General features: G+C 38.5%; 1 protein-coding gene across 6 annotated transcripts in view; it reads left to right on the top strand.

Annotated features, from left to right (window-relative positions):
- The window catches only part of UNC13C (unc-13 homolog C), a 740,073-nt gene that overhangs the window by 22,125 nt on the left and 695,296 nt on the right, over positions 1–22,652 (top strand). For 4 of the 6 annotated variants that reach the window (XM_037833921.1, XM_037833918.1, XM_037833916.1 and 1 more), the window contains exon 2: positions 6,668–9,913. In XM_037833921.1, the coding sequence (XP_037689849.1) occupies positions 6,925–9,913 (2,989 nt within the window). In that variant the 5' untranslated portion in view covers positions 6,668–6,924. Of the gene's footprint in view, positions 1–6,667; positions 9,914–22,652 lie in introns of those variants that run through there. The other 2 variants (XM_037833920.1, XM_037833919.1) reach the window with 2 other exon arrangements.

Genomic DNA, 22,652 nt, shown 5'->3' with positions numbered 1-22,652 from the left:
ATGATGATATGTCTTTACACTTAGTCCTAAATTCATGATTAATCACTCTTAATCTTTCATTGTCTTTTTCATCAAAAGGCCCCAGGAGCAGCTGTTCTATTCCATAGTGCTAAATAGTTCATCCCCTGAAGCTCTCAAATACCTGAGATACTGTACCAAAGAGTGCATTTCCTTCCACTGGTATCCCATCCCAGTCCACCACCGATGAATGTCTTAACAATGGCACCACTATAGAAAACCTCAGGCTATCAGTTTTCTCATAGCATCAGTAATTAGGTCCTTGTTGCCAGTCCAGCAGAGAGGATCCAGTTCAAAATCCCATTTTAGAGTCTGCTTTCTTATTTTCCCCTTGGAACCAACTTTCTTAGGTCGGATTCATACAAACTATGAGACAGAAAATATAGGTGCAGGACTTATTTAGGATTTGTTAGAAGAAGGAGCCAAATTGTAATGCATTTGCAATAGAGGTTTGAACCTTTACATCCATTAGGTTGGATATGGGCTGCTCTGGAGGAGGGGCATAATCCTTTGACAATGGGCCATTCTCAGAGACCAACTCAGCTGTGAGCCTTCAGCAACCAACCCTCTTGGAAGTTGGAGAAATGAGTGACTTGGTCCTGAAGGACATATCTATGTCACACACAGTGATGCCACACCCTACCTTTTCATCAATTCTGAGGGTAGACTCAGAGAGGAGTCTGGAGTGGGAACATTATGTTGGAGATTGAATTGATTTAGTATCAAGCATATACAGAAAGTGCATCTCTGGGATACCACTTCTATGTACCCCCTCCTCCTAAGGCATAGACGTTTTCTCAGAGGGCCTTCTCGTTAATTGTTTTTTTTTTTTTTTAAGTCTGGATATTTTCAAACATTAGCAGATTTTGGTCTCTGGGTGTCAGAGACAGTCTCTTTAATTTTGTACAGCATACTTCTGGGTATTTGCTTTATAGTTGTAGTCAAGGCCTAAGTAAAAGGAATGAATTGAATGAAGAGGCCATAGAAACAGAGTCTGAATATTAAAGTGGTTTTATGGGAAGGAGGGAAGGCTTACCTTCCTTTGTGGGAAAGGGCTTTGGAGTACCTGAATTTGGATGGATTGACATTGTATATTTTTATCCCTGTATTATTGTAGATGTAATAATTTTCTTATGGCTTTCTTAATTTCTTCCTGTTTTTGTATTACAATTACATTACATACATAATCTGCACCAGGACTTGCCATTGATGAAGTTATCAACTACATCTGTTGTGACTATTTATTCCAAGATGCTCTTTGAGGTCAGAACTAGTTGAGGCTAAATATGGTTTAAGTTTTAACCTGAAGAGACTTTACATATGCAAATTTAGTATTCCATAATAGATGTATCAGAAAATTTTTAAAGAACTGAATTTGATATCTGGATTATCTATTGGGAGGCATGTGTTAACTATTGTTATATGGCATGTACTCTATCTTTGCTGAAAATCTTAAAAGATGTCTGGCTATTAGGAATTTTGAAATTACTTCTTCATAGATTTACTTTAAAAACACCCTGTGAAACAGGAAAAGGATGAAATTGTGACTCTGTTTAGTGTGACACAAATTTTAATTTCAGTTATAAATGCCACACCCATTTTACTTGAGTGCTTTGAAGCATAAATAATTGGCTTCCACCCAAGAGTTAGAATCAAATGAAGTCCCATTGTGTGAGGAGAATTACACTAGAGCTAAGAGGAAAGGAGGGAGGATGCTAATTTTGTAAGTATCTAAGTTCTAGTTTGCTGCCACCCCATACTCCATCATTAAAATAGAAAATTTTCACTTTTACTACAGAACAAGGAGGCATCTAGAGTTATGCACAATCATGGAAGTGAGGAAGCCACAGCAATAGTTAAAAAAAAGGCTGGGGATTAAGCGAATTTGTGTTTTCTTTTAAATATTCATAGTACAGTGACTGGAGCTATTTTAGGATCTATATCAAAATGTTTAAATTTTTGTGTTTTTTTATTTTCCAAAGAAGATGACCTCAAGTGAGCACTGATGGGGCCTGAGCTAAGGGGTACCCTCGGAATGGAAAGGAGATGTGGGAAATGAGAGATATTGTGAAGTTAGGGACCATAAGATTTAGAAACTGGTTAGAAGTGTGGGGCAAAAGAGATGAAGGAATCAAGGGTGAGTCTTGCATTATAGTCTTATGACTAGGAGAATGTTGGTTTTGTTAATAAATACTCTATGACAAATTTAGAGAACATTGTAATTCATGGAAAAGGTGAATTTGAAAATATTGAAGTTGAGTGAATTCATGGACAGATCAAAAGTAATAAAACTGAGCAAAATGAACTAGCAGCATCTAATCATCTAGGAAGAATACTTTGTGAAAAGATTTTTATTGAGACATACATGGTACAGAACTCTTTAGATTTCATGAATTAGACATGTGGACATCTAATTAATGTACCAATTTGCCAGCATTATTCATAATTTCTTGTTACGGATATGTTTAGTGTAATTTCAGCATGATATTTTTGACTGAAATATTCCATTGTATAGACAACTCTTATAGAAATACAATAAAACCTTATAAATTTGATCATTATTCTTTCAGAATGTATGATAATTCATGCACTTAGGAAGATATTAGATTTATATTAAGAGCAGGCTAACTCTTTCCCCTTCCTCCCTACTAACATTTAGGTAAAAGTATGTTTAAGGGCTAGCAGGTTAGTGATAGTTCTTGACAGGTTTTAGTACATTTATTCATTACATTTTTTCAATGAAGAGTAATTGAACAGCTGATAAGTTTCAGGTATCCTGATAACATTCCAATGGGAAAACAGATGCAAAAATGAAGAATTGTATTACTACATAATACTGGATAATTTGTATTAGTGTAAATGAACACAAAGAAAGAGCTGTGTTACTGTGGGGCTTTCTTGGTTGCCCTACAGTCTGGAAAGGAGTTGCAGTAGAGGGAAGATCTGCTCAAATGGCAGTCATCATTATTTATTAACATCAACAACATTTTTTATTTCTTACGATATTCCAGGCACTGCTTTAATTAATTATTTCTTATTTAATCCTTACAGTAGCATGAGAAAGTTGGTACTGTTATTATTTCCATTTGTCAGATGAGGAAACTGAGAAACAAAGAATATAAACAATTTGCTTAATCATGATTCAAAGCTGGCAGTCTGGCTTGAACCAGGAAATTCGATTCAAGAGACTCTGCTGAAAACCTGTAACCACTAGTGTCTCCTCATTAAATGAAACTTCTCAACCTAGATTTCAAAACTTTCCAGTCTGTTTGCATTTTGTCCATCCAAACCCATTGCTCTCTGGTCCCTATCATAGGCATTGCTCTCTGGCCAAGGCAGATGCTTCTCTGTCTTAGGACATGACATGATTGTCTTTGATGCTCAGCTTCTGCTCATTCTGCAACTCCTCCATCTGGCTTTTTAAAGGCCTGATTCAGGTTTCTTGGAGCCTTTATTGTTTGTCTATTAATTCGTGAATTTAATATTTTCAACTAACTCATTTGCACTTATAATTATCCATTTGCCCAACAAACAGTATATGAGTCTGCTATATATAGTATATATAGATATACTATATATCCTATCAAGCAATAGGATTATTTAAAGTTAAATGAAACATGAATCCTGTTCTTCAAGAGTTTACAGCAAGATTAGAGAGACAGACACATAGATCAAATATTCCACATACATAATTATCATTTTATGAGAGTTACCACGGTAAAGGTACATTTGAGGCAATGTGGGAGCATAGAAGTGCCAAACTGTGAGGAGGTCAAACAAGCTGATGCTGGTTTCTTGCTGGTCTAAGGATATGTAGATATTCAGGAGAGAGACATGTTGAGGAAGGGGGAAGGGGAAAGCATTTGAGGCAGAAGGAATAGCCTGGGCAGAGGCATATTGGTGAGGCAAGTATATGTAATCAGGGAATCTACTGCTTCCTTGTGACTGGGGCACAAGATGTGTGTATGGGAGTGACAGGAAACAAAACTGCTAAGGCAGGGAATGTTTTGCTTAGGAGAGTTTATATATGTTTAAAATATATTCATTTCAGAGAGGAGAATTTGGGAGATGGGCCAAAGCAGAATAAGGAATACCATGTAGACACACTACTGGAACAGTCCAGATGAGAAATAATGGAGTCCAGAACTAAGGTATTACTAGTAGAATGAGGTGACATAGTGATGGTGGGTGTGGATGTGGGATGGATCATATGGACTTCAGAATGACTCCTGATTATATGTCTTGGATAGATGGATAATTATGTTGATATTAATTGAGATTAGTAATTCAGGAAAACAGCTAGGTTTGGGATGGAATTTAATTTTGGGCACTCAGATGGAAATATTTAGAAACTTAGTAGCTGAAATGTGGGCCAATTCTTCAACAAATATTTACTGAATGCTTTATATGTGTGCTGGCTTCAGGATGTTGGAAGGTAGACAAGACATAATTTTCACCCTTAAAGAAGACAGTGTATAGTGGGAGGAGACAGAAATGTGATTATAATACAGAACTGATGGCCCATGAACTGGGTGGCGAGGGAGCATGACAAGGGGGAAAAGAGCTCGGGTTGAGTGATTGGTGAGATCTTCACAGGACAAATCACACTGGAGTTTATAGATAATTTTCACAATCAGCGATATGAATGGTATCATAGGTCAAGAGAACAGAAAAGCTACTGAGGTGTGAAAGAACACGAAGCCCCTAGCGAATAATAAGTGATTCTATGTGGTTGGCAGACAGAGCAAGTGACTTCATATCTGCAACTGTGCACGTGTGCCCCTTGGGTATGTGTTTGGTAGGGCAGGACTTCTCTAGATTGAACTTTCCTGCTCAAAATTGTTCCAACAATTATTCCCTAGAGCAGTAGCTCTCAATTAGTAATGCAACTAGTCAGAGGATTTCGAGATACAATTTTACGAAAACTTCAGAGACATTCACAGAATTGCTCCTTTCATTTAAACAGAAAGTGGGCCTGTTTGGGAGACCCAGGATTTTGGATTCAGTGATCAGTGGAACAGTTTGTTATACCAAAGTTAATTTTAAAATAATTTATATACTCTACTGCTACTTAACTTTCCAGAGGATTTTTTTTTTTTTCTCCACAAGGAGAGGTTGCATAGAGGCACAAGAAATACTTTTTGAATTTAATTCAGGAGTCAATTTTGTCACATATTTATTAGTAGAAAACAGGTCTTGGTTTGTAATTGTGAATACCAGATTGTTTCAGAGAAGAATTATACTCTGAAAGCTTATGAAACTCAGACTTGGGTTTTTGAGTCAGACTTTTTCTCCTCCTTCTCACCTCCCTTTCTCATTGATGTTCCCCTGTCCGTTGTGAAGCTTGGCTTCCAGCCGCAGTATGTGTTCCACACGTCCCTGCAGAGCCTGAATAAGGTAAAACTGGAAGATTCCCAAGTGGAGGGGACTGATAAAAAGTCTGCAGGCTCCTAAGTCAATATGACGTTTATGATGTATTCTTTAATGAACTCGATTATCTCCCCGAATATGTAGTCCAATGTGAGCAAAGACTTTTGGCTGTTACTGTTAATCTGTGATACATTTTGGTGGGAGAATAGTAATTGAATTCAACAAAACTTTATTTGTATAACCACCATATACAAGGCATGGTGCTAGCAAATCAACAAAATGAAATGTAAACTTTATACTTCTTCACACCATTCAAGAAAATAGCCATCATAAAGATTATTAAGTTGTGTGGTCATTTGCACGTTAAAATATCAAATCATTGCATGAACTAGAATCAGCCGTTTCTTGATTATGTATATGCACATTTATCTGTGGCACAATTTCTTTTTTTGTGATTTGGCACCCTGTTTCCTGTTATGGTTCTAACTCTGGTTTCCTGCTATCTGTCACAGGCATGCCTTGGTTGATTAGACTTGCTCTGCTCTCTCAAGCCACATCCCTTTCAAAAGTTGGGTGAATTATCTGCAGTTTAAAGTGGAATTGATGTAACACCAATATAACCTTTAATTATTTTCAACCCATGATATTGAATTGACAAATGTGATGGCTAAATAAGATTTTCTCTTGGTATTTACTTCAGCATATGAAATATTTATGTACTTAGATTACTTTAACAGTCATTTGAGAAATTCCTAATCATTGAATATCTAGAAAAATTAAAAAGTTATTTGAATAAGAAAGATCTTACATACAAAATATCAGTTTGGTGAATTTTAAATGTCTGAGGGGAAATGCACTTAAATTTACATCCTTAAGTTTATGAAAAGGAACAGTTTCAGGAAAGAAAAAAAAGTAAAAATGAAAAAATGATAGCACTGGTATTTAAATTTGTGTCTTTTTACGCAACCATTTCTAAATAATAATTATTACCTTTTATTACTATTTCAATTGTGTCACCCCATAAGCAATTTAGGAAAAAACAGTATAATTTAAACATAGTTACTGGTACTGATTTGGCTTAGCTAGTTTTTCTAAAAGTAACTAGATTCTAACTCCTAAATGTTTTGAAAGGAACTTTTAAAGTAATACTTTAAAAGTAAAAGTATTCCTCTGCCTCCACCTCAATTTTTCACACGTTGGATATGTTTGGAAAATGTCCGAACTAGGATAAATCTAGAATTGAACTCTGGTATTCATTTTAACATTTCTTTCTTTTTAGATACTGCATGAAGTTATGTGGAAATGAGAGAGATTCACAAAACCCCTCCGCTAGGAGAGAATGTCGTTCATCAAAGGAGCTTTGCTTCTGGTTTTCACAAGACTCTGACGTTGTGGCAGAGCCATGGCTGCTGTTCAGGCTATTTTCAGTGATTCACAGAACATCTGAACAGTGATGCTTGCCTTGAACATACAGATTTTCAACCTGATACCTTGTTTACTTCTTTGGGACAGAAAAACTTGCACTAATTGCTCTCCATGGTGGCCAACCTTTTCAAGAGCCTGATTTTACCTTACATACATAAGCTTTGCAAAGGAATGTTTACAAAGAAACTGGGAAATACAACCAAAAAAAGAGAGAATCATCAGCAGAAAAAGGATCAAGATATTCTTCCTGCTGGGCAGACCAAAACTCCCAAATTTTCTAATACCTTAAAAAGCACTGTCAAGAAGATTGCAAAGTGTACCTCTGCTCGTAACTTATCCATTGAAGAAGACGAGGCCAATAAAGAATTTTCCCTATCACCAACATTCAGTTACCGAGTAGCTATTGCCAATGGCTTACAAAAGAATATTAATGTAACCAATGGTGATAATGAGGCTCTGCTTCGAAAGCTATCTTCAACTGAGAGTTCCTACTCAGAATCATTAAATGAACTAAGGAGTAGTACGGAAAACCAGGCACAGTCAACACACACAATGCCAGTTAGACGCAATAGGAAGAGTTCGAGCAGCCTCGCACCCTCGGAGGGTAGCTCTGATGGGGAACGCACCTTACATAGCTTAAAGCTAGGAGCTTTACGTAAACTGAGAAAATGGAAGAAGAGTCAAGAGTGTGTCTCCTCAGACTCAGAATTGAGCACAATGAAGAAAACGTGGGGAATAAGAAGCAAATCTCTGGACAGAACTGCCCGAAACCCAAAGGCAAATGTCCTAGAGCCAGGATTTAGTTCCTCTGGCTGCATTAGCCAAACACATGATGTCATGGAAATGATCTTTAAGGAACTTCAGGGAATAAGCCAGATCGAAATGGAACTTTCTGAACTACGAGGGCATGTGAATGCTCTCAAGCACTCTATCGATGAGATCTCCAGCAGCGTGGAGGTTGTACAAAGTGAAATTGAACAGCTACGTACGGGGTTCGTCCAGTCCCGGAGGGAAACCAGAGACATCCATGATTATATTAAACACTTAGGTCATTTGGGTAGCAAGGCAAGCCTGAGATTTTTAAATGTGCCTGAAGAAAGACTCGAATACGTTGAAAGTGTGGTATACCAAATTCTGATAGATAAAATGGGGTTTTCAGATGCACTAAATGCTATTAAAATTGAATTTGCTCAAAGACTAGGACAGCAAAGGGACTGTCCAAATGCAAAGCCTCGACCCATACTTGTGTACTTTGAAACCCCTCAGCAAAGGGATTTTGTCTTAAAAAAATCATATAAACTGAAAGGAACAGGCATCGGGATCTCATCAGATATTCTTACTCATGACATCAGAGAAAGAAAAGAGAGAGGAATGCCAACCTCCCAGACATATGAGAGCATGGATATAAAACTGTCTACTCCAGAGCCCAAAGTCAAGAACAATTGGCAGTCACCCAATGACAGTGATGGAGAGCTGGAATCTGACCTCAATAGAAACAGTTATGCAATGCTTTCCAAGTCAGAGCTTCAAACAAAAGGAGGTGCTTCCAAGTCAAGCTCAAAGTCTCACAATGCTAGATCCAAGAATAAAACTGCTAATAGCAGCAGAATTTCAGATAAATCAGATTATGACAAAATTTCCTCACAATTGCCAAAATCAGATAACTTGGAAAAGCAAACCACAACCCATTATGTAGATGCAATGCCCCTCTGGCATTCACAGAGTGATTTTTTCACCACTAAACTTAGTCGTTCTGAATCAGATTTTTCCAAATTGTGTCAGTCTTACTCGGAGGACTTTTCAGAAAATCAGTTTTTCACTAGAACTAATGGAAGCTCCCTCCTGTCATCTTCAGACCGGGAACTTTGGCAGAGGAGACAGGAGGGCACGCCTACCTCTTATGACAGTCCCCAGGACCAGCGTTTGAATGGGAGTGTTCAGGGTGTCCAAAGGCAGAATGAAATGGAAAACACAGAAACTGTGGATAGCGGAATGAGTAATGGCATGGTATGTGCATCTCTGGACCGAAGTCATTATAGTGATTCTCAGCTCTCCTTACATGAGGATCTTTCTCCATGGAAGGAATGGAATCAAGAAGAGCAAGGAGCTGACTTAGGCTTGGATTCATCCACTCAGGAAGCTTTTGACTATGACACGAACAGTCTATCTGATCAACAGCTGGATGTTTCCAGTAAAGACCTACAAGACTTCGGAAAGTGCCACAGTGACCTTCAGGATGACTCTGAGAGCTATGATTTAACCCAAGATGACAACTCATCACCCTGCCCAGGATTGGATAATGAAACACAAGGCCAGTGGGTTGGTCAATATGATGCCTATCAAGAAGCTAATTCTAATGAGCTGCACCAAAATCAAAACCAGTTGTCCATGATGTATGGAAGTCAAAGTGAACTGCAAAGTGATGATTCGGAGGATGCACCACCCAAATCTTGGCACAGTCGATTAAGCATTGACCTTTCTGATAAGACTTTTAGCTTCCCGAAATTTGGATCGACATTACAGAGGGCTAAATCAGCTTTGGAAGTTGTGTGGAACAAAAGCACACAGAGTCTCAGCGGGTATGAGGATAGTGGCTCATCCATAATGGGGAGGTTTCGGACATTATCCCAATCCACTGCAAATGAATCGAGTACCACCCTTGACTCTGATGTCTATGCAGAGCCCTGTTACTACAAAGCAGAGGATGAGGAGGATTATAGTGAACCAGTAGCTGATAATGAAACAGATTATGTTGAAGTGATGGAACAAGTCCTTGCTAAACTAGAAAACAGGACTAGTATTACTGAGATAGATGAACAAATGCAAGAATATGACCACCCTTCATCTGAGACTCCTTATGAAACCCCACAAGATGAGGGTTGTGATGGTCAGGTGAATGATGTGGTTAGTGATGGGGGATTAGAACCCTCAAATGAAGCATCAGTTGAAATGGAAATAAGAGAAGATGAAAACCGAAACATGCCTGAACAGCCAGTGGAAATCACAAAGCCAAGGAGAATCCGACCTTCTTTTAAAGAAGCAGCTTTAAAAGCCTACAAGAAGCAAATGGCAGAGTTGGAAGAAAAGATCCTGGCTGGAGGTACCTATGTTTAAACATTACATTATAAACTAACTGTGTTTACCATTGGGTGGTGCTTCTTTAGAATACGTTCTGTATTTACTCATGAAAGAAAGACTTTACTTGCAATGATTTTTTCAGGTTTTTTTTTTTTTTCTGAGAAGAATTTTATTTCCTCAGATAGCTCCTCCAACATGTTGTACTTGATGATTTAAAATCAAAGATTATCTCATGTGGGTCATTTAAAATGAGCCCAATCTTTCACCTATACAACCCACCTAGATTGTGGATCGAGATTTCTCTGCCAGATTTAGGCACAAAACCTCTATCAGATTAATCAAAAACCCGGTGGCATTGAAATAGTTAAGGATGAGTGCAATCAAAGAGCAGCCCCTCAAGCCAGCAAGTAGGGTCTACTCCATTTTACAGGTTTACAGGCATGAGATGAAAAATGTAGTTAATCGTTAAAAATTTGGAAAGCTAGACTCTCAGACATTACTTTCCTCTCATTAAATCCATATTTGGAAGTAGGAAGAGCTGGGTCTGTGCAGCCAAGCCTAGTGAGTCCCATAAAGGACCGTGTCTTTCCTCACCACCAGCAGATGCAGCTGAGAGAGAGAGAGCAGTGGAGCCAAGAGCTCAGGCCATGGATATCTCATGACCTTTCCTTCAACCTCCCTAATCAGAAAAGTCACTCCTTGTAGGGGGTCAGTCAGGGGTTAGTTAAGAAGTTTCTTCCTAGAGTGTAGTGGAAAATCCCTATCCCATTATGGAAATGAGAAGAGTGTCTTATCTAACAATTTTACTTGATTGCCTGTAGAAACAATCATATACTTTTGAAAAGTAGCTGTGAATAAATTTGAGTTTGTTGACTTCTCATCCTCAACTAAATTAATCTGCACTTAGCCCAATCTCTATCATATACTTTATTTGCATGCTTATCACTTTATAGTTTTTAGATAGCTTGTTATAATCTCAATTTTAATTAATTGCATATTGCTAATATTTGCCCTATTACATTTTCATCTTTCACTCAAATATTTACTATACATAATAGTTCATAAAGGTATATATTTATGTGATCAAGTGCCACTTGCTGTTATAGACAAATTACATCATGTCTATACGCAGTAGCTGATTGCAGTTTCTTTGTCTTGACCAAAGCTTATCAGATATTCCTCCAAAATGATCATTTGCTGCTTGATATGGGGAGATTATGGAATAATAAGATACCTTTATGTTAAACTGTTTCAGGCTTTAAGACAATTGAAACAACAATTAAGGTTCTCTGCTCTAAAATTCTGTCTATATAAAACAACATGCAATTCATTTAAAGAACAACCTAAATCAAGATCTTGGGTGCATTGGCTATGATTTATTTATTGTGGGGGAGGAGGGGAAGGAAAGTTCTCAAATATGTTTACAACTTGAAAGTGCAAAGTTGTCAAAATATTATGTAGTTATAATTCATATTGGAATAATTTCTATCTCATGTCAGAGTGACTTTTGGTAGTTAGATATCCTTGTCATTGAAACTCATTTGATAATTCCTTGGGATATGGCCAGCAATTTGACATTGCATTTTGTTTGCTATTGTTTTAGAGAAGTCTATTCAAAAGCATATTCAAGCTAAGCATTGTGCTTCGATGTGTGTTATGTATGTGTGTCTATTGTGATGTAATAGGTGAATGTTTAATGCCAATTGGTGAAAGTATCTGTTTGAAATGTTAGGCAATATCTTAAACAGAGACAAGGCTATAAATTTTTTTCAGAAAAAAATCAGTCTTCATCAACTTGTTAAAATTTCCAGATTAGCAAATGTCTACAAAGTAGACTGTTATTGCTAATAACCCTTGAAATAGCTAACAAACCTAGTCAGCCAATGGCATTTATCCTTGGAAAACATAAATGAACTGGGTTATCTATATGTCACCAACTTAAGAATTCTCAAATATATACAACAATCTCGTGCCATATAACTGACATGCTAGGCCTGGCTACAGGGGACTCAAACCCCTCTACCATCTTGGAGCTTGGAGCCTTAAACTGTGAGCCAGCTTTACACGCAATCTGGTAGATATCATCTATCCCAGAGGAAATCAGCACATGTCTTTAAGAGGCTCTCTGGTTGCTGAAAGGCACCAGATTGACTTCCCAGGAGCCTGCAGTAGCCTAGTTTTAAAAGGCCATCTCTGTTCCCCTTGGCAGCAGCCAGCCACTTTTCCTCATCCTGTGCCACCAATATGCCTCAGAAGGAAGGGCAGCTAAAGAAGGGCATTTTCCAGACCCCTTCCCTGCCAGAGCTTCCCAACGAAGTGCCAATTGTCATGATACTTTTTGTGGCCAGGACCATCTGTTTACTAGGCTTTGGATAGATGCCAACAGATTTTTCTCTCCACGGCTACCTAATCACCATTAGGTAGCAGTGTTGTCTTTTCTCCATTGTTAACCTGGCCAGATTGGATGGCAGAACTCTTGCTGCAAAACTTCATGGGATGCTGTTCCCCTGATACAGCTTCATGGAATCATAGTGTTCCAGTTTGCTAATGCTGTGGAATGCAAAACACCAGAGATGGATTGGCTTCTACAAAAGGGGGTCTACTTGGCCACACAGCCACAGTCCCAAGGCCACAAAGCATCCAAGATAATACACCATCAGGTACCCTCACTGGAGGATGGCCAATAGTAACTAGAAAACCTCCGTTAGCTGGGAAGTCATGTGGCCGACGTCCACTCCAGAGTTCTGGCCTCAAAATGGCCCTCTCCCAGGATGTTCCTCCCTAGGCCTCAGCTTCTCTCCAAAATGTCACTCTCAGCTGCTCCTGGGGCACCTGTCCTCTCTTAGCTTCTCTGGAGCAAAAGTTGGCTTTCAAAGGCCATCTCCAAAATGTCTCTGTAAGCTGAAGCCCCTCTCTCAGATCCAGTGCATTCTTCAAAGTGTCCCTCTTGGCTGTAGCTCCTCTTCAAAACATCACTCACAGCTGCACTGAGTTCCTTCTCTTTGAGTCAGCTCATTTATATGGCTCCACTGATCAAGTCCCACCCTGAATGGGTGGGGCCATGCCTCCATGGGAATAGCTCATCAGAGTCATCACCCACAGCTGGGTGGGGCACATTCCAAGCAAATCTAATCAGCACCAAAATGTCTGCCCCACAAGACGACATCAAAGATAATGGCATTTGGGGGACACAATACAGTCAAACTGGCACACATAGGCTTATAAATTTCAGTTATTTATTTCAACTGTCATGTTCAGGGCTCTGGTAAGGAGGAATTTTTAAAACTCTGATGCTATTGTGATAGATATTGTGTTAATAGTGTTTCTGAGAAACTTCACCTTGAATAGCATGCCAGTAGGGAAAGAGTATGAGTGTGTGAAGTCAGTATCTCCCATTAGGGCAAATTCTTCCCTCATTGCCGGGCCCTGCTGAGTGGCACCCTTTATGTAGTTGGCCTGAACCCCACATCGTGGTGGTGACTATCTGATTCCCCATCTCCAGCTCTGTACTGCCCTTCAATTGGAATTTACTGTTTTTTCCTCCAAACACCCATCCATGTGACTCTTATGGAACTTATCATTGGTTTCCACTTTACATAACACCAATTTATGTAAATTTCTCATTTTTTCTTCTAAACTGTAATTTAGAGGCAAGAGGTCTTTTCTTTTTCATCCTTTGGTTTGTCCTGGGCCTAGACCAGTACTCTATGCAGATATGGCCCTGAGTTAATATTTATTGGATGAATGTCTGAATCTCAGGAGGCAGGATACTAAATAAAAAGCACAAGCTTTTGGAGTCAAATCCAAATCCAAACTCTTTCCTTTAATTGATGAAACTCTGACTCTATTTACTGGGAGCTCAGAAGCATGGCTAGAATTGAAAGCTTACATTTATTGAGAACTTCTCTCTATATACAGGCTCTTTCCAGGCAGTTTACAGGTTTTCATCTTTTTACCTCTTATACAATTTCTGTCAATATCCCATTTTATAGATGAGAAAACTGAGAGGCTGAAAAGTAACTTAATGTCAAGCAGCTAATGAGTGGGGGATCCAGAACTGAATGACTATCTGGTGATTTAGAGCAGCCATGATTACTCACTTCAAAAGTTGTTTCATTCATGTTATAGTTGAAAGAAAATGACTAAAGGTGGAGGAAAGAGTCAGCCCCTGTGTTTATTATAACTAAAAGATTTTCATGAGAAAACCATTAATAATAAGAAAAGCATTTGGTTTTCTGATACACTGAACTTTTGACGTGAAATAGTTCATTCTCAGTTTTTCTATTTCAAATCCTTGTATCAATTTATAAATCAAGGCTTGAAGTTCCCTATGTACTATAATGACTCCTTAAGGGATGATATATTTGAAATCAGTAGACTTTACCTGGAACTAGAGCTTAAAGTCAGTTTGAAGTAAATTTTTCTAGTATGAGAAATCTTTTTTGTTTTGAAATGTCTTTCCCAAGGTCTCTCTCTGTAGATTCTGAAATAGACTGAGATCCATAATTAAGCACAATTATTACTGTTTTATCATTGTGTGCATTTTGTTTTCTGAATGGTTACAGAACTTTGTAGGAATGTTTGGGCTCCCAAATACAGATATGAAATTGAATATATAAAAAACTTCCTAAGATTGACAATTTATTGTATTAAATTAGTGGTTCCCAATTGGGCCAGTTGTTGGAATCATTCAGGGAACTTTTTTTAGTTGTTATTGCTATAAAATTATTAGGTTCCTATACCTGAAAATCTTGATTTGGTTGGCTTGTAATGGGGGCCAGGAATATGTAACTAAAACTTTATTTTATTTTTGTTTAACACAACCACAATCACACACATGCAGACATCAAAACATAATAAAATAAAATACTGAAAATTCTAAAGTGAAAAGTAAAATAGATAGTTCCTCCCATTCTTCAGAGAGGTAATCAGTTCCAGACACTGTATATGTATAAAAACACATACACCTCTTATCTTTTTCCTTTTTTAAAGCATAAATGGTACTATATTGTCATATATTCACATCATTCTTCAACTTTTCTTTTCATGTAACAAATATCCAAAAGATCTTTTTGTATTAGTATCTACTGCATTCTTTTTAATGACACAAATATTTGCACTATATGGTTATTCTGTAGTTTACTTAATCAGTCCCCTATTAATTGACATTTAAGTTGCTTACAAACTCACAAACAATGCAATGCCATCATTTATCTTTGAGCAAATGAGATAATTTGTGTATAGGATAAATTTCTAAATGTGGAATTACTGGATCAAAGGAGTTTTTCTAGCTGACAGGAGTTAGGAACTCATGAATCCTAGACCAACTCTTAACTACTTCATTCTCAAAACCCCTATCATAGTTATAAATTTGCAGTTAGAGATATGATGATTTGACTATTGTAGAACTCTGTCACTAGACTAGACTGAAATGTTAATGAGTGATTTTTTTTTTCTTTCCATTGCTATTCTAATGCCAATGCCTGGCCCAGTGTCTGGCACATAGTAAATGCTCAACAAATATTTATTGAATAGATAAATAAATGCTGGCATCTTTTCTAAATTCCTGGCCTATTTCCATTTCAGGTGGAGATTTCTTGGAATTCAAATAAGCTTTCTTCTCCTTTTTCTCAATCAAAAGGAAATTTCTTGAAAAAAATATTTCAATTTAGTGCAATAACTTTTATTTGGTTTTAAGTAGAGGAAACATAATTGAGAGTGAAAACATGACTTTTCCCCTCTTTGGCACAGTTAATAACATCACTAAGAAAACTAGCTATTCCTTCTATGTTGATGCAACCTTGCCATTTCCAAAAACTTAATTGAGTTTACTTAAATTCCAGGCTTAAGTTTTAAGAAGAAGAAACATTTCAACTAAGTTTTTGGGCCTTGCTGTCCCAAATCTATGGAGAAGTGCTTCTCAAACTTTAGAATACATCCGAGCCTCACTTGTAGAGAGACTAAATCAAGAGGTATGCGGTCTGCTTTTTTATGCTCCCCTGGTGGTTCTGATGCAGGTGATCATAAGCATACACACATTTTAAGAGCACTGCTAAAATATTCGTAGCAAAATATTATACCTGTCCACATAGCATTGTTTAATCTCCTCTTCTTTTTAAATTGGAAGGGATAGAATCAGTCTAAAGAAAGCATGTTAATAATTTTCTTGGCTTGAAAACAAAGAACAATTTGCCAGTTCTCCAGAGAGGTATATTATTACATTTTCTTGAAAAGGCCTTGGTAATATCTATACATTAAAACTTAGAGAAGCAATAGATGTCTCTTAAAAGATGTAGGTAAATTGAAAACCATAAGCAATCACCTTTTACAAAAGCCTTCTGAAATTTTGCTGTAGGAACCATTGTGGATAATTTTGACTATACATACATCTCCAACATCTAATATTTTATCTGTTTTTTCTGAGTTTGAGTTATTCTGGGTACATCTTTCTTCAAAGTAGGTACAGCAGAAATGGAAATAGTAGATGGCAACCCATTTTCAAAATATTTGATTAAAACGCAGTGCATTTATAATAAACTTCTGGCTAGTATTGTATTTCTTAGTAAACTGGAGTTGCCTATAATATAAAGAGATTGTCTTGGTTGTTGAAACATGCTGTTAGCTATAAAAGAGTACAAGGAAGGGTGAAGAATTCCTGGGTGCAGCAGAGAGTCAGCTAGGGTTGTTACTTTGTTGCTAGAGCTGAGAGCGAGACAGTACTGGAATCCAAGTAACAAGTGTGTTTGTAAATCAGTTGAGAGACAGGAAATGGTAGAATGCACAGGAAAAGAAGTCTCGAGTGAAGTTGAAGGTCTTAAGGTATGCACTGGTATGGAATGGAACTAGGAGAAAGGGGCAAAAACTAACATTTATTGAATGCCTGCCTATTAGATTCAGTTCTAGATATTTTAAGTGTGTATTTAATCCCCACCTTAACCTTGGGACGAAGGTGGTATTAGCCTCATTTCACAACTGAGATGACTCAGTCTCAGGCAAAACAAGGTCTAAAGTCATATAGCTAAAAAGGGTATTTATGAAATCTGATTATATATCAGATGGAATCTAAAGTCTGATGCTCTTTCCTTGACATCCCATTTCCTGTGTGGGTAAGTCTTGGTCATGAAAGGACACAGCTCACGTGTTTCATGCATTTCAGCATACATATAAATTATGCTCTCAAGTTTAGCTAGTTTTGAGTTAACAACTATAGTAAATATTGATCTCTGTTAACACAAAGTGAGTAACAGTAGTTTGGGCTAAGATATTGTACTAAATTTTTATGAAATTTAGCAAATCTGGGAGGGTGAAACTTATCACATTAAAAGATTTTATTATGGGTGAAGAAGTGCAAATAACGCTTGTTTTTGAGGAATATAACAATTTTATAGAAGATAGGGAAGAAATTCACAAGGATTCACAAAGACCAGCCATGAACAAGAACAATGAAAATTCAAAATTATATGTGGCTACCAAATTATATACCTGGAACAACTATCTTGATAGGAAAACTAAAAATAATATTAACTGGCAATAGAAAATGGTGATTTCCAGGTTGTATTGGGAGTATTCAAAGCCTGCAGTGGATATTTCCAAATCCCTGAGATTCAAGAATGGTGTTATGTAAAACTCTCAGAGGAATAAGTTTTCTATTTGCATTTTTTCTAATGTCATTGTTCTTATTCTCCCTGCAAAGTCAAACAGACATATTGTATAGAAATTTTGAATCATTTGTGTTGACTAAAATAAGGAAACTCTCACCTCTGACGTAGGACACAGAAAACAACAGTACAATCAGTTGTTATAGAACAGGTTAGAATGGGAGGTGCTAGGACCTGGAATAGACACACTTGCTGGAGTGATTCAGGCTCTGTGATATAACTCAGGAGCAAATGAGAAGAGGAAGTTCAGTGCAGCAGAGAAATCTGCCATCTGGAGAGTATGATTTCAAACAACAGGTGACTATCAAGGCAACAGGGAGTCTCACTGTGGGTATCAGTTGCGTGGGTAGAGTACAGCAATAGACAGCCTGGAGCAGAGAGGATCAGGGGACTGAATTGGACAGGGAGTTTCCAGAAAGCCTGTTTGTTGGTGGTAGTGCCTTGGCTACTTGCCTAGGGATTACAGAAGGCTCTCAACATCCCAGAATGGTACTATTCAGAGGAATGCAGATCCCAGGAGAGACTGAAGTTCTAGAAAGTTTATCAAGAGAGTGGCATAGTTACTTAAACTGTCACCCAAGGTCAGAAATGGGTCTCTGAAACAGTAAACGCTTGATTGTTAACACTAGCAACCAAGGACTGAGCCAGGTTTACCAATAGGATGACTTGATGCTGAGTGTCAGATAGCTAGGATATCCTGACCTCATATAGAACTGTTGCCATTACCAATGATATTAGCTTAGGTAGACTCTAGAGGCTACAAAATTTGACAAAACTAAATGTGTTTATTAGATCCTTAACCATTGTTTATTTTGACCCATAGCACCCTCTTCTTCTTCCTCCTCCCCCTCCCCCTCCCCCCCTCCATGTTATGGAATCTTGTCATCTCCTTCATTCATCAAACTTGGTTCATATTGGCTCTCAGCAACTTCCAAAACTAAAAGAAACCCTCAGAGGATAAAAATTACTATCACTGGGGAGAGTCAAATTACTGTGCTAAGACTCTGTAGGCAATCTGAAAGGGTCCCAAAGATATTTTGAGCAATGTCACTTTATTTAGGGTAAATCTGTCTCTCCCTACTCCCCCCAACCATCTCTCCTACCCCCAACTTACTTCTCACTTCTTCCCCAATTTATGATGACTACTTTGAAGAGGATATTCCTTATTTTGAAATGTGAGAATTAATGTTTGTGAGGTTTTTATTTTCAGAATTGTTGACATGCATACATAATTGCATTAGTTTTCTTATGAACCCTGTAAAGAAGGTAGCTTAATAATGGCTATTATTTGTTAAGTACTTTACGATGCACCAGACACTATTTTAAATATTTTGCACTATAGTAAGTCATATGACCCTCTCAACAACTCTACGAGGTGGATACTATTATTATCTCCATTTTATGGATGAAGAAAAGAGCTGTAATTTGTCAAAGGGGGAGCAGGGGAAGCTAACAAGTGGCAGAGCCAGGATTTGGACTCAGGCATTCCTCTTCTAGATTCTGTTCAATTAATCACTATCCTATTCAGCCTAGTTTAGGACTGCAGAAATTAAGTATTGATATTCAGTTTTTTTTTTATTAATAATAAATTTTATTTTGAAATAAGTTCAATCTTACAGGAACAGTTGTAAAAACAGTACAAACCCCCTACATAGAATTCCATCATACCCTGATGCCCCTCCCCTGATACCCTGATCCATCACCTTTAAGATCCTGTCACACCACTGTCTCTTTCTTTCCCTCCCTCTCTCCCTCCCTCCCTCCCTAACACCCGTCATCTATTGCTCTGTCTTCTGAACATATGGGAGCAAGCTGCACATATCTTTGAACAGGCAATATAATTCACATATACCTTTCCCATGGACAAGAACATTATTTTATGCAGTCTCATTAAACGCAGCTAAGAAGTTCAAGAAATTCAACATTGATATAAAGCTTACATTCTATATTTCCTTTTCTTTTTTTTCCTTGTGTCCCAGCTGTGTCCCTTTGAGCCTCCTCTCCTCCGACCTCAGATCCCTTCCAGGATCATCCTTGGCATTTAATTTTCATCTATTTAGACTGTCTTATTTTTTTTTCAATTTTGGAAAGATATATATAGCCTAAATCTTCCTATTCCACCCCTCCCTAGCATTCCCTTAGTGGGATTAATCACGTTTAGAATGTTGCAATGCTATCACCTTCCGACCATCCATTTCTAGAAGTTTCCCTTCACCCCAAACCAAAACCCCTAGTCTCATTTCTTAACTCCCCATTGCCCCTTCCCCCACTTCTTGGAACCCCTACTCTACTTTTCATCTCTTTGGTCATATTCTTTGATACTTTCTTTGTGTTTACCATGGGGCTTAAATTTAACCTCTTAAATCTATAACAATCTTGTTTTTCTTTGAAACCCACTTAACTTCAATAGGACATGTAAACTGTATTCCTATACTCCTTCATTCCCCCATCTTTATGTAGTTCTTGTCAAGAATTACATATTTTACATTGAGTCCAAAACCACCGATTTATCATTACAGTTTATGTATTTTAGATCCCATAGGAAGTAAATAGTGGAGTTATAAATCAACCACACAGTAGTATTGGTCTTTGTATCTACCATGTGATCTTTACTGGAAATCTTTATTTCTTCATGTGGTTTCAGTCAATTGTTTAGTGTCCCTTCCTTTCAGCCTACTTAGGACTGATCTACTGGTGATGAAGTTCCTCAGCTTTTGATTGTCCAGGAATGTTTTCATCTCCCCCTCATTTTTATCTTTCAGGTGTTTGTGAATTCTCCAAGTCTCTGATGGTTATTGACTTCTATTTGTATTCCATTGTGGACAGAGAATGTTCTTTGAACAAATTCATTTTTATATTTTTTATTTTATTGAGGCTTGTTTTTATGTCTCCGCATATAGTCCATTCTGGAGAAAGACCTGTGATCACTAGTGAAGAACGTGTGTCCCAGTGACCTGGGATGTAATATTCTATATATGTCTGTTAAAAGTCTCTATATCTCTCTTTCATTTCTTTGTTTCTCTGTCGGTAGGGCTCGCTTTAGTATCTGAAGTAGGGCAGGTCTTTTATTAGCAAACTCTCTCAGTATTTGTTTGTCTGTGAAAAATTTAAGCTCTCCCTCAAATTTGAAGGTGGGTTTTGCTGGATAAAGTATTCTTGGTTGGAAATTTTCCTCTCTCAGAATTTTAAATATGTCATGCCACTGCCTTCTCACCTCCATGGTGGCTGCTGAGTAGTCATTACTTGGTCTTACATTGTTTCCTTTGTATGTGGTGAATTGCTTTTCTCTTGCTGCTTTCACAACTTGCTCCTTCTCTTCAGTATTTGACAGTCTGATCAGAATATGTCTCGGAGTGGGTTTGTTTGAATTTATTCTATTTGGAGTTCGCTGGGCATTTACGCTTTGTGTATTTATATTGTGTAGAAGGTTTGGGAAGTTTTCTCCAACAATTTCTTTGAATATTCTTTCTAGACCTTTACCCTTCTCTTCCCCTTCTGGGACACCAATGATTCTTAAATTTGGACGTTTTATTTTATCTATCATATCCCTGAGATCCATTTCAATTTTTTCAATTTTTTTCCCCATTCTTTCTTCTGTTCTTTCATTTTCTGTTCTGTATTCCTCGAGGAGGTTGAGTTGTTCAACTTCCTCTAATCTTGTATTATGAGTATCCAGAGTCTTTTTAATTTGGCCTACAGTTTCTGTAATTTCCATATGATCTTCTGTTTTTTTATTTACTCTTGCAATATCTTCTTTATGCTCTTCTAGGGTCTTTTTTATGTCTTTCATATTCTGTGCCATGCTCTTCTTCAAGTCTTTTATATCCGGTGCCATGCTCTCTTTGCCTGTCTGTAGTTCTTTGATTAATTCTGCCAGGAACTGTGTGTCTTCAGATCTTTTGATTTGAGTGTTTGGGTTCGGGTTCTCTATGTCATCTGGTTTTATCATATGCTTTAAGATTTTCTGTTGTTTTTGGCCCCTTGGCATTTGCTTTACTTGATCTTTAATTTGTTAGAATTGCAGTTTGGTGACATACACTTTCTCTAACTAACCAGCAGATGGCATCCGTGAGTCACTTATTCACCTCAAGTCAGTTCTCCTCAACTTTGTGTTATGTGGGGATCTGATTCTTTTGGGGTCCTATTGGTGCACTTGATTTGGGTGTGTTGTCGGTGCTGTCTGCCCTCAATGAGGGGCGTGTGCCTGAGTGGTTAGGGAGGAAGGGCAGGTTTAAACAATCAAACCTCCCAGGTGTTCCCAGAGATTTAAGGCTGTTCTCTGCCGCTGACACAAAAGTCCTTGGTATTGGCGTAGGTTCCCTGGGAATTCTGAGTGGTTCTCCCCTCCCTGCTGTGCTTTTCCAGGACCTCTGTTGGGGGGGGATGGGCCGTGCCACGTCACAAGTGAGCGCCAGCCTCCAGGGAAGCCCTCGGCCGCCAGGCTGTGTAGGGGTGTTCCCAGCCCGCTTCAAAGATGGTTGAATGGGACGTGTTAACTTCCCCCTTTCTGCACATCTCCGCTCTCCCAGCTCCAGGACAATCAGCCGTGGATGTATTCAAGGCCACTGTCCATGGCCGATATTGTGTCGTGTGAGCAGTGCTGCAGGAAAGACTCCCTGTCAGGCTGGGTTTCTTGTCTCTGTTCTGTGCTGTGTGTTCAGCCCTGGGCAGGAGTAGCCCTGCCCGCTGGGGAGATGGCTGCGAGACTGGGCTTCTCAGCTCGGGTCCATGTTATGTGCTCGGCCCCAGGCAGGAGCAGCTCCGCCCGCTGCGGTGACAGCCGCGAGGCTGGGCCTCTCGGCTTGGTTCTGCGCTGCGTGCTCGGCCCCGGGCAGGAGCAGCCCCGCTCACTGGGATGATGGCCGCGAGGCTGGGTTTCTCCCCTTTGTTTTCCTGGACCCGAAACAATCTGCAGTGGGTGTGGGAAGGGGTATCCTCCACCCCAGACACCGAGGCGTTAGTCCAGACCGCTCCCGTCTTATCTGCAGCTGTTCCCGGGCTTCTCTCTTTTTTAAAAAAAAAAAACACCAGCCCAGCATCTCCCCCCACTGCAGCGTGGCCAATGGATCAGCCTACTCACTCACTCGTTTTAGAATGCAGACT

The sequence above is a fragment of the Choloepus didactylus genome, chromosome 4 (genome assembly GCF_015220235.1).
Source record: "Choloepus didactylus isolate mChoDid1 chromosome 4, mChoDid1.pri, whole genome shotgun sequence".
In the NCBI taxonomy this organism is placed as follows: domain Eukaryota; kingdom Metazoa; phylum Chordata; class Mammalia; order Pilosa; family Megalonychidae; genus Choloepus; species Choloepus didactylus.
This window is presented reverse-complemented; position numbering and strand designations above follow the sequence as displayed.